General features: G+C 42.5%; 1 protein-coding gene across 1 annotated transcript in view; it reads left to right on the top strand.

The window, feature by feature from the left end:
- Positions 1-12,261, top strand: part of slc25a14 (solute carrier family 25 member 14) — a 70,441-nt gene extending 58,180 nt beyond the window's left edge. Inside the window, exons 8-10 of the mRNA XM_060832544.1 lie at positions 6,609-6,744; positions 8,349-8,429; positions 9,133-12,261. Coding sequence (XP_060688527.1) covers positions 6,609-6,744; positions 8,349-8,429; positions 9,133-9,174 — 259 coding nt within the window. The 3' untranslated portion in view covers positions 9,175-12,261. The remainder of the gene's footprint in view (positions 1-6,608; positions 6,745-8,348; positions 8,430-9,132) is intronic.
- Positions 12,262-13,122: the final 861 nt, after the last annotated feature.

The raw sequence follows: 13,122 nt of genomic DNA, 5'->3' as shown, positions 1-13,122 counted from the left end.
ATTTCTTTTCCTGTTGAGTATGTGTGTTGTTAAGTCTTCAATATAAATCAGAAATTCAGTTATCCAACACGCAGTTATAAAATATGTGTAACTCCCAGTCCCCAGGGTCAAAAGGAAGTGTTGCCATACATTCCTCAAGTGAATATATGTTATCACCTTACTTACACCAATCCATTGACACTAAGAACAGATATCCTTAAGACCCCACCCCCCGGTGGTCAAGCACTTTCCTGCATGTCCTGTGTGTGTAGCAGATGTGTCACATGTCTTTCTCATGTCGTCTTCAGTTTTATTCTCTTCATACATCTTTAGAAGCTTTTGCAGTCAGCTTTCCACAGCTTTTACTCTCTGTATTCTATTTTCCCCTTCCTAATTAAACTCTTTGTCATCTTCTAAATTGTACATTTTTCCCAGTCCTCTGGTTTGCTGTTTTTTCTAGCTAATTTATCTGCCTCTTCTTTGGCTTTAACACTATCCCTCATTTCCCTTGTTAGCCACCTTTTCTGTTTTCCTCTTATGCCAGACAGGGACTCACAATTGTCAAAGTTCATCCCTGTGTTCTTTGAATGTCTGCCGCTGGCTGTCCAATGTCAAACCGTTAAGTGCCTTTGCCAGGTTATTCTTTCCGATGCAAATCTCATTCCATCAATGTTAGCTTTCTTTAAGTTCAGGACCCTGGGTGACGTCACTCACAATAACTGCTGTATCCTTATTGCATGCATCTCTGATTTCTTGTTTGATGCCATCCCAAACGCAGAGCTACTGTTTGGTACACAAATCCTACTGTAATAATTTACTCTTTGGTGTTCCGCACTTCCACCCATACAGAATCCACATTGTCAAGGCTAATGTCCTTTGCTATTATTGTGTTAATTTCCTCCTTAACCAGCAAAGCTACCCAAACCCCCTTTCGCTTACAAACTCCTTTTCACTTAACACTGGTCCCATCCTTCGTCATTCTGTGGATATGATCCCAATTGCATCGTGCGCAGTAATAACTGTCTGTGTAGTCACTCAGTCCACCTTATTACAAGGCTCCTTATGTTGAGTCAGAGCTTTCAGGCTTGTTTCTTCAGATTCCAGGCATAAATTTCCTTTACTATCCCTGATCGACCCTACCCTCTCTCGGATCATTCTCTTATTCCTCACGTATGTGTAGAATGCCTTTGGGGTTTCCCTGATCCTTCCTGCCAAGGCTTTTTTGTGCCGTCTCCTAGCCCTCCTCAGTCCATTTTTGAGTTCTTTCTTAGCTACACTGTAATCGTCAAACCTGTGCCAGACCTTGCTTCCTCCTTTGTCTTGACAAGGACCTCCTTTTAAAGCTCTTTCACCTTATCATTCCTTGCCTGTCTCAGTGGAACAAAATTATCCAACACTCGTAACAAGTCTCCCTTAAACAGCCTTCACATTTCTGTTGTGCATTTCCTTTCGAACAATTGTTCCCAACTTATATTCCACAGCTCCTGTTTAATAACAGTATAAATTCCCTTCCCCCAATTAAATACCTTCCCAGTGGTTAGCATTGCTGCCTCAGCGCCAGAGACCCGGGTTCAATTCCTGCCTCAGGCGACTGACTATGTGGAGTTTGCACATTCTTCCCGTGTGTGCATATGTTTCCTACGGGTGTTCTGGTTTCCTCCCACAGTCCAAAAACGTACAGGTTAGGTGAATTGATCACGTTAAATTGCCCATAGTGTTAGGGGCAGGGGTAAATGTAGGGGAATGGGGCAGGGTGGGTTGCGCTTCGGTGAGTCGGTGTGGGCTTGTTGGGCCGAAGGGCCTGTTTCCACACTGTAAGTAATCTAATCTAATCTAATACTGTCTTCTCCTATCCCTCTCAATGGCTATGGTAAAAGTTGTGGTCACTTCACTGAAATGTTCTCCCACTGAAAGATCTGACACCTGGCCTCGCTCATTGCCTAGCACCAAATCCAATATGGCCTCCCCCCAATCGGCCTAAATACATATTGAGTCAAGAACCCTTCCTGGACATACCTGACAAAATCAGCTCCATCCAGTCTATCTGCACTAAGGAGTTTCCAATCAATATTGGGAAGTTGAAGTCACACATAATAACAACTCTGTTACATTTGCACCTTTCCAAGCTCTGTTGTCCAATCTGTTCTTCCATCTCTCTGCTGCTATTGGGGGTCGATAGAAAACACCCAATAAAGTGATTGCTCCTTTCCTGTTACTGACTTCCACCCATACTGACTCAGTAGACAAACCCTCCTCAGCGACTTCCTTTTCTGCAGCTGTGATGCACTCTCTAACAATTAGATAATTCCTGATGAAGGGCTTTTTCCCGAAACATCAAGTTTCCTGCTCCTTGGATGCTTCTGACCGGCTTTGCTTTTGCAGCACCACTCTAATCCAGACTCTGGTTTCCAGCATCTGCAGTCCTCGTTTTTATCTCTCTAATTAACAATGCTACTCCCCCTGCTCTTTTACCCAATCCCTGTTTTTTTTTAAAAGATCTAAACTCTGGGACATCCAGCAACCATTCCTGTCATTGTGAAATCCATGTCTCCATTATGGTCACCTCATAGTTCCAAGTACTGATCCATGCTCTTAACTTCATCAGTCTTATTCCTGACACCCCTTGCATTGAAACAGACATGCTTTAACCTTTGCCCCATCAGCTGTGTATGTTTCCTGACAGACTCTCTGCATTCTATTTCTGCCCGTTCAACAACTGCCCTCTCCTCTGATCTGTAGCTCTGGTTCCCATCCCCCTGCCAAACGAGTTTAAACCCTCTTGAAATGCTCAAGCAAATCTCCCATTCAGGACGTTGGCGCCCCTCTAGTTTAAGTGCAATGCATCCTTCATGTACAGGTCCCACCTTCCCCAGAAGGTACCCCAAAGATCTACATACTGAAGCCCTGTCTCCTGTTCCAGCCCGTCACCACATGTTTAGTTGTGCTCACTCCCTATTCCTCGCCTCACTAGCACGTAGCACTAGTAGTAATCCTGAGATTACTACTCTACTTTTCCTGCAGCCCCTGGTCCTTGCTCTTACCTCTCCTGCTCCTGCTGCAAAAATGGAAGCTGCTGATTCCACAAGTTGTTATTAAACTGTAGCTATTCTGTCATTCTTACTCAGACTAGCACGTGGTATTGGTAACAATTCAGCTTGTAGGATGTCATCCTTTTTTTAAATGCATTATCATCAGTTCCTAAATGCACCACGACAGCTGGTTGTTCTCTAAGCCTTCCTCAATCCCTTTCACAGATATGGTGAGTGAGCTGACTTCTCCCAGAATCCAGTGCAGTCACTTCTCACTAGTACCCACTGTTGGATGCTCATGCTCTTGCTTTTGCTTGAGCACCAAGCCCTCCTTGACCCCCTTCACAGATGCGGTTACTGAGCTGACTTCTCCTCAAATCCAGTGCAGCCACTTCTCATTAAAAACCATTGCTGAATGCTCTCAGTTTGTTGAGTGAGGCAAGGTGAGAAAAAGCAGATTTGCTTGCAAATATTTTCAATTCCTCTTTAGCCACAGAACAGGTGCCAGACGATTGGCGGACAACTGGTGTGGTACTGTTATTCAAGAAGGGAGCAAGGTTAAAACCAGAAAACTACAGACGAATCAATCCAATATCAGTGGTGAGGAAACTATTGGAAACAATTCTGGTGGATAGAATGAATCTCCACTTGAAGAGTCAGGAATTAACAAGTATAATTTTGTTAAGGGGAAATCATGCATAACCAACTTTTTTGAAGCAGTGATCAGGTATGTAATGCGGGTAATGCATTTCATGTAGTTTACTTGGACTTCAGCAAAGCTCATAAGGTCTTGCGTGGGAGACTGTTGGCAAAGGTAAGAGCCCAGGGATCCAGGAAATTTAGCAAATTGGATCCAAATTGGCTGAGTGGCAAGAAGTAGAGAGTGACGCTCAATAGGCGTTTTGTGACTGGAAGCCTGTGACTAGTGGGGTTCTGCAAGGATCAATGATAGGACCCTTGCTGTTTGCAGGATGCATGATGATATGCATTTAAATGTAAGAGGATCAGTAGGGGCGGAAAATAGTGAGTAGGATAGCCTTAAATTATAATAGGATACAGATGGACTGGACAGATGAGCTAATCAGTAGCAAATACAGAACAGACAACAAGACCAGGAACCTATCAACAAAGACTGCATACTCAAACTACTGGACCTGTGCCTCACTTCATATTCAACAACCAAATAGATGAACAAATCAACGGCACACCCATGGGCTCACCCATCTCTGTTCTCATAGCAGAAGCGGTAATGCAAAGGTTAGAACAAACAAGTCTTACCGCAAATTCAACCCAAACTCTGGGTCAAATATGTAGATGATACCTTTGTAATCATTAAAAATACAGAAATAGAGAACACACACCGGATCATCAACGCCACGCTCGCAGGAATCCAATTCACTAAAGAGTGAAGAAAAGTACAACTAACTCCCATTCCTAGACGTGATGGTACAGAGAACACCGAACGGAGAATTCATCACAAAGGTATACAGGAAAGCCACACACACAGACCTAAACTACGAAAGCAACCACCCCAACACACACAAAAGAAGTTGCATCAAGACACTATTCAAAAGGGCCACAACACATTGCAGTACACCAGAACTGCAAAAAGAGGAAGAAGAACATCTATACAATGTATTCGCCAAAAAATGGATACCCCCACAATTTCATCAACAGATGCTTAAGGGAAAGACAATGGAATAAGGACATGTCACAACCCAAAGGACTAGCCATACTACCATACATCAAAAACATTTCTGAACTGACAGCCAGACTACTGCGACCACTAGGACTCATAACAGCACACAAGCCAACAGCCACTCTCAGACAACAACTCACCAGGACAAAGGACCCGATACCCAGCATGAGCAAAACCAATGTAGTGTACAAATCCCATGCGAGGACTGCAAAAAACACTACATAGGACAAACAGGAAGACAGCTAACAATCCACATCCACGAACACCAACTAGCCACAAAACGACATGACCTTAGTAGCCACGCACGCAGATGACAAGCAACATGAGTTCGACTTGGACAACACTATTATTATAGGACAAGCCAAACAGAGAACAGTCAGGGAATTCCTAGAGACATGGCACTCATCCACTGATTCAATTAACAAGCACATCGACCTGGACCCAATATACCGGCCACTGCAGCGGACAGCTGGAACTGACAACCGGAAGCGGCAGATACAAATCACTATAAATGCTGGAGGAAACATCACAGAAGCGCTTCACAGGAGGCTCCCAAGCACTGAGGATGTCACCTAGACAGGGGATGAAACGTCTGCAACACAAATTTCCAGCTCAGCGAACAGAACCAGAACAATGAGTACTCGAGCTACAAATCTTCTCCCAAACTTTGGGAGGAATGTATCCGGTCGGTGGTTGGGAGCAATCTAAAGGATGGAGAGGGGCTGGGAAGGTCAGGGAAGTTATTTGAAATTGGCAAACTCAGTATTGAGTCCTGGCGGTGGAGCCTCAGAGTTGGCAGAAGTGTTTAAGGATGATGCATTGGATGCAGAGACTGGTGGGGTGGTAGGTGAGGCTGGGCGATCTGTCTTTATTGCATTGGCAGGGGGTGTTCAGAGCAGTGGAACGGACAATGGAGGTGGTGTGGCAGAGGGCTGTCTGGATGACAGAGGGAAGAAAAGCATGTTGTTCAAAATAGGTGGACATCTAGAATGCTTGTGAATGGAATGTCTCCCCCTCCCAGCAGATGCGGTGGAGGCCGAGGAATTCGGAGTATGCATTAGAGTTCTTGCAGGATACTGCATGGGAAGAAATATCGTCCAGGTAGTTATGGGCGTCTGCAGGTGTGTCATAGACATCCATCTGGAGACTGTCACTGGAGATGGAAATTATGAGATCAAGAAAGGGGAGGTAGGTGTCCAAGATGGGCCAAGTGAATTTGAGGGTGGAGTGGAAGTTGTGGGCAAAGTCAATGAACTGCTCCAGTTCAGCCTGGGTGCAGGACACTGCTCTGATGCAGTCATCGATGTAACGGTAAAAGAGTTGGGGCACGGTGCCTGTGTCGGCACTGAGGGGGGACTGTTTGATATAATCAACAGAGGCAAGTGGAGCTGGCACCCATGCATGGCCACCCTCTTGATTTGGAGGAGTGAAATGAAAAGTTATTGAGGTGTGAAGGATGGCAGTTTCAGGAAGGTACGAAAACCCCAGATACAGTCAAGTAAATGAGCCACCTCTAGAAAGGTTAGGAGAGGTAGGCAGGTAGTGCAGAAGTCTCTTGTGGCTATCCCCATATCAAACAAGTATGCTGTTTTGGAAAATGTAGGTGGCAGTGGACTGTCAGGAGAATGTAGCACTGACAACCAGGTTACTGCTACCGTGACTGGCTCTACTGTATCAAGGTGTGTATCAGGTTCCAAGTGATTGATGGGGACTCTCTCTAGTCAGAGGCATAGATGTCTTTGTTACTGAGGCCTGTGCAAAAAGGTTTCTTTAAATTGCCCAACTGTGTTTTTATGTCTGTCTATTGCAATATTAATCTGATTCTCAGGTGTTCAATAAATGTCTTAGCTATCTTTGGTTGCTGGAATAGTTTGTCATGTTGGAATTTGTTGTTGACGCAGATCAAGCTTTACCTGCGGCTTAGCTGGTGCCTTGGCCTCCAATCCCGTTGATGTAGTGCGGACTCGCATGATGAACCAGAAAGTGCTTTCAGGGACTCACATCATTTACAAGGGGACCCTGGATGGTCTTCTACAAGTAAGTCTAAACTAGGGTTGTATTACTAATGGGAGCACATTGATTCATTAACTGCTGAACAATTGTAAGGAACTGTTCACAGATTTACAGAGTAGTGTAGGCAGGAAATGGAAGTGGAAGATTCATTCGTGTCCATCAGAACTATATGACAGCCAAGAATGTCAACCCATGGACTGAGACTTGAGTAGAATCTAGCATATGATTGGATAGATTAGTTATCTTTCTAGTAATTCCTGTCTCATTTTGGAAGAAGTTGCTGGGAGACTTTGTAACCCGTGTATGACAAACAGCATGTTCCTGAATGTTTAATATCTAGTTACACTCAATATTTTCTTCCTCTCACCTTTCGACTGTCTTGTCCTCTCTCTACTCTCCCTCTTTTTACTTTCTTTCCTTTACTATGTCTCCTCTTTGTTCTCTCTTATCTCTCTTTTCTTGCTGTTTTGTTTGTGTGTCTCTCTCTCTCTCACTCTCTCTCCTAAACAGATCCATATGCACACACACAGACATGCTAGCCCATGCACACATGTAGATATTTGGTGTGTTTTATGCATTTTTTTTGCCCATGATGACAGTTCAGTTTATGTAGTTTAAATGGATTTTAGTAAAGCTCTTGACAAGGTACCACGTGAGAGAATGATTGAAAAAGTAAAAGCACATGGAATTCAAGGAAACTGGGTGAGATGAATGAGAAACTGGCTTATAAACAGGCCACAAAGGGTGTACAGATCTGATCACCTCACTACAGACAGGATGGAATAGCACTAGGGGAGGTTCACCCAGATATTGCCTGGGATGGAACAGTTGAACAATAACAAGAGACTGGATAGATTTGGATTGCTTTCTTTAGAGCAGAGAAGGCTGAAGGGGGACGTAATTGAGTTGTATCAGAATACGACTTGCATGGACAGGATGAATAAAGAGCAGCTATTTCCTTTGGTTGACAGGTCAGTCACGAGAGGACATAGTTTCAGGGTAAGGGGCAGGTGATTCAGAGGGGTTTTGAGAAAAAACATTTTCACTCTGAGAGTGGTGGGAATCTGGAATGCACTGCCTTATGATCTTGAAAAAGATATTTGGATGAGTGCTTGAAATATCATAACATTCAAGGATATGGGACAGGTGTGGGGAATTGGGTAGTTATGTCAGTGCAGACTCACTGTGCCGCAGAGCGTTTTCTTAGCTGTATGAATCTCTGTTGAATGTTGACAGACTATTCTATTGGAACAGTATGAAAATTCTCTGAACTTCTTTTTATCATCCTTTCATATGCAATATTGTGCAGGATGACTGGATGTGATCAGCAGTATGCACCCTGCGTGTTTGGACCAGATTGCTGCTTTCACTGAAAATATTTTGCATTCCAACATTAGCAGATTCCCATTTAGAACAATTTAAAAATCTACCAGACATTGATGCACAATTAATGCTCCAATTTTAAGTTTTTCTCCTCACACTGCTGGAGATGAGTACAGGTTTGAGAAGTGCCTAACTCATTCACATGTCCCAGAACCTTGCTGCAATTCCTACAGGTGAGAGACTGGGGCAGTGTTAGTATGAGGTGTGTGGAAGTCTGTTGTAACATTTTCTCTTTGTGTTGTCAGACATGGAGGACTGAAGGTTTCTTGGCTCTGTACAAAGGATTCTGGCCCAATTGGTTACGTCTGGGGCCTTGGAATATCATTGTATCCTTTCTGCTTCACTTGATTGTCATTCACTTTATTTTAAACAGTGTGCTAGGACTTTTCTTACGTAACACAGGATCCTGCCAAGGTCATCGCAGATTGTATCTCCAGGCACAAGCCCCTTCGTTATCTTCATCACCGTTCATCACCACTTCTTTCCACACCAGGATAAGTCATGATTGCCATGCAGTCAGTATCCTCATTGTATACTGCATTATTTTGTCAATGCTTTTGAAGAGGCATTGTGTGAAAGTCAGGATAATATCTGCAGTATGCAAAAGGAAGGTTTGACGTTTTATATAAAGCTTTACATGTGGAATAATTAATGAAGTAACTTCGAAGAGTAATTATTCCCTCTTAGTATTAGCAAGGTGGGAAGGACACTGCACTGTACCCCAATCATGCTCGTTCCATCCTCAGTAAGCCAATGTAATATGAATCCAGGTCACAAACTGGTCCCTTCAGACTTGTGCAGCTCAGTACAACGTTGGGCATTTGCCAGTGAAGCTATCCGATAAAAGAATCTTCCTAATACAACTTGGATGGGGTAGGGCTGGTTGAGGCTGAGCTGAGTGTTAAAGTGATACAAATTATGAGTGTTATTCAACTGAGAAGTGTATAAGAGGTTTTCATATTTCTATACTGTGCTTGCTGACCAATAATTAACTCAAATATATTGTGTATCCTTAACTGTTCCTTTCAGTTCTTCATTACATATGAACAGCTCAGAAAGATCCCTGTATGATGTCTTGTTAGTCTCTGCAGGACTGTTCTTCATGCTTGCACTGCTGCCTGGCATTTGTTTGTTGACAGGAGGGAAGCCTTCATTCACCCCGTTGCCTTTTCTTCCACCCTTGTAGGGTGCTGCATGAATGTTACTGCATTTGAATTCAGATGCCTCGCATACAGAGACCAATGACTTTAATTTTCTGGTAACAATTGAGAAGATTCAATGAGTTACAGTCCCATTTGATGATGGTGATGCTGTCAAATAGGAAACCTCTTAATAGAAACAGGGTTGGGGGATGGGGGAAGCACGACTCAACTGCCAATGTCAGGCTGCACATACATGTCCTCACACATTCACATGCATTGTATGCTCAACACATAACCGGGAATCTGTCAGTGGGAAGGTGTACATAAATGTGAGGGTTACTCATAAAGAGGTCTTTTGCACTTGAAGCCAAACTTGTCTTTAAGCTGCCTGTACTTGAATGTTCTCGGCTTCAAATGTTTGCCTGTGGCCCCTGATCAACATATCAGCTTATGTTCTCATTAATGAGTGTGCTCATTAAGATCCTAAATCGGGATTTATCTACCAGTGATACAAGAGCAGTGATTCTGGCAGCTCAGAACACATTGGTTGTCAACTGAGCAGAGTGATGCAGACTCAAAGATGATTTATTGGATCTTGGGCCCTCATCTTGCACAATGCAGAAGTAGGGATATCTTGGGCGTAGACCTTTGAATGCATTACGCACAACATAAAAAGTGAGATTCTGTGGCTCAGGTTCTTCAGCAAATGCGCACAATGTCGAGGGTAGTTTTCAGGATGTTGGAACCCTTGGCCACATTTCACACAATGTTGAAATGCCAAATCAATTAGTAACTCAGAAACTGTATTCAGTCCTCTTATGCCAGTTGTAATGAGAAATTTTACAAAGTTGACTGGTTTGGAGGAAGAACATTTGAAGTACATTGGATATTGTTATGTCAGGACTGAGCTTCGGTTAGATACAGTCACTATACAACACTCATCAGAAAGTTGCTTCTCAACTTTCAAAAACAATGATTCCTGAAGAAGAGTCAATCAAATTTGCAGTAGATTTTCAGTCTGATTTTCTTTTGCATATTCCTGAAAGTATAAATTTGCTTGCTGAACTAGTTCATTCTGCTTTCTAGCTGAAAGTGTTGATGCATTAATTTAACCACCTTGCTTTCTCACTCAGTTCAAAATGTCAGTGTCAATCCAGTTGGCCAGCACTTCTCACCCTCAAGCAGAGCAGCCTGGGACTAGGAAATGAGTCTGCAGCATGGTCTGCAAGTGCTTTCCTCCACAAAGATCTTTATTTTTACCCTCTCTACATACTTGAGGTGTTTTGCTGGTTATGCACCAGTGCTTTGAGGGACTGTCTCTAAATCACAGGAGCCTAAATTACACAGCCTCCCTTTGTCTTGCAATGTGATCATAGAGAGGAATTATCTACAGCTTCTGATAGTCAACCTTTAGGACTGCCTGTTGGAGAAAAACAAATACTTATCATTTGACGACTGCCTCCATATCAGATCTCAGCATCATTTCAGTATTAAATTTAATTTGGAAAAATCATTTTTAAAAAAGAGATACTCAAGTTGAAGTATTTTTAAGCTGTTAGTAACTAAATCCAAGACAATCTGCAAACATTTGTGGTTACTGATTTATTTTTGGGCCAATATGACATGCCATTGGAAGCAGTAAAGCTTGTCCTCAGGGATGGATTTTATTAACACTGCATGTTAGTGACATTGTTCATACGTGTCTGTGGGCACTGTGGCCTGTCTTGACCATGTTCCCCATTTAGGTTGGTGATATAGTGCTCAAGTCTCGATGGAGCTAGTGACTTCTAGATCAGGTATTATTGCAATGCAGATGTGTGTAATGTGGTTCCTTGATCCTATTCAGATTACACTCAACATTGGGGTTGGAAAATCCTCATGAGATAACCTAGTATATATTGAATTGTCAGATTTAATTTTGAAATACAAAGCACGAATGGTTTCTCTATTTTATGTGAGCCTGAAAGCTGGTGCTGGACAGATTGAGCTCTTGTCAAATTTTTCAAAGTAACACAGAATGTTGAACAATCTCTGAGAGAGTTGTCCCATGTGGGTGCCTGTTTTGTTTAATCAGTTTTGATATGTATATGCTTGGAGTTTGTCAAGGCTTTTTCAGGCTTGGGCTTGAACACAATGGGATTTGCAAATCTCTCCCTGTGTGATTTGTATTTATGTAATAATATAACAATAATGAATGTTATAATTATGTACATTTGTGGATCAACTTCATTTAATTTTGAACATCCTAAATATTATATCAATACAGCATTTGTTGGATGCTATCACCCTGTTCTCAAAGTCTGACTTCTCACACATCAGCGCCTTGCTGTCCTGCTTATGTCTCTGTCTCCTGTTATTAAATAATTAATCCAGGGCTTTCTCATGCAGCTGGTATGTAATGTTCCTTCACAACCAGTACTGACAGAGCAACTGATTGTTACATCAACATCTTAATTATTTTCTCACATCTCAGCTTTAATTTGAGAACTATGCTTTATGATATATTTGTAGTTCTTCCAAAGTCTTTGCGTGGAAAAAAATGGTTAAGTGATCTTCAAATATGGCTAAGTTAAAAATCACACAACACCAGGTTATAAGTACAACAGGTTTATTTGGAAGCTCTAGCTTTCGGCACATTGCTCCTTCCACAGGTGGTTGTGGAGTATAAGATCGTAAGACACAGAATTTATAGCAAAAGTTTACAGTGTGATGTAACTGAAATTATGTGTTGAAAAAGACCTAGATTGTTTGTTAAGTCTCACCTTTTAGAATGACGATGTTGGTTTCAGTTCTTTCATACCTAAATCGCAAAACTTCTTTAAAAGTTACATTCTCAAATGAACTTCAACAATTGGTGTCATGTCAGCCCAGATAATGCATTGAAGGTGCCCTGTGTGAGGCTGTCTGTGCCACAATGTGCAGACTGATTCTAATGTAAAAAATGGATTAATGCAGTGTTTAAGCAAAGTCATGTAATTCTGCAAGTACCCATTCACCCCTCAAACTTATATGTGTATGTGTGTATGGGGTGGGGGGGGAGGTAGGGGCGGGGGTTATGAGTGTCTGTGAGAGAGTGTGTATGTGTGAGTATCAGTATAAAGGTGTATAAGTCTGTGTGTGAGAGAGAGAGTGTGGGAGTGTATGGGTCTGTAGGGGTGTGTGTGTGTGTGTGTGTGTAGGAATGTCCTTGTCTGTATGTGTGTATACTGCAACGGTGTCCCCTGTAAAATGACATGAACCCAAGGTTCTGGTTGAGGCCCTCCCAATGGGTATCGAACTTGGCTATCAGCCTCTGCTCAGCCGCTTTGTGTTGTTGCCGTTTGTTACCTTGGGGGCCGGTCACCCGAAGGTCTGAGGTCGAATGTCCCACACCGCTGAAGTGTTCCCCAACTGGGAGGGAACACAATTGAAGGGACTGGGAGCCATGAATACACCAGAAAAGAATATTTCTTGTTTCTTCACGAGTAATTATGATTAAGACATTAGCAGCACATTGGTCTGGGATATTGTTCATCAATTGAGTCTTATTGCTTTATCTCAATATTTCATCAGCGATGCGTATTAGATATCACTGGACTCAGATGTTTTCAGCTGTTCATTGCACAGTTCCACTCTGGATTATTGCACAAAACCATTCAAATGGAAAATAAAATATACGTTGTGCAATGATTTTTCTTAGCTTCCTCTCTTATTTACCATAAGATTTGATCAAGGGTTATAGATTGCTAACAATGGTTAAGAATTCACAAGTGGTTGTTGAGAAGTGATGGTTATAAGTCAACCAGGAAAGACATCATGGATGCACAACATGTAACAGATGAGAGCAGTTTACAGGGCCTGGGTTAGATGGCATGGCAGAGAAGTCTGATCTTTGTTA

This window comes from Hemiscyllium ocellatum, chromosome 11 (assembly GCF_020745735.1).
Source record: "Hemiscyllium ocellatum isolate sHemOce1 chromosome 11, sHemOce1.pat.X.cur, whole genome shotgun sequence".
Lineage (NCBI taxonomy): Eukaryota > Metazoa > Chordata > Chondrichthyes > Orectolobiformes > Hemiscylliidae > Hemiscyllium > Hemiscyllium ocellatum.
The sequence above is the reverse complement of the archived record's forward strand: the minus strand, read 5'-3'. Positions and strand labels throughout refer to the sequence as shown.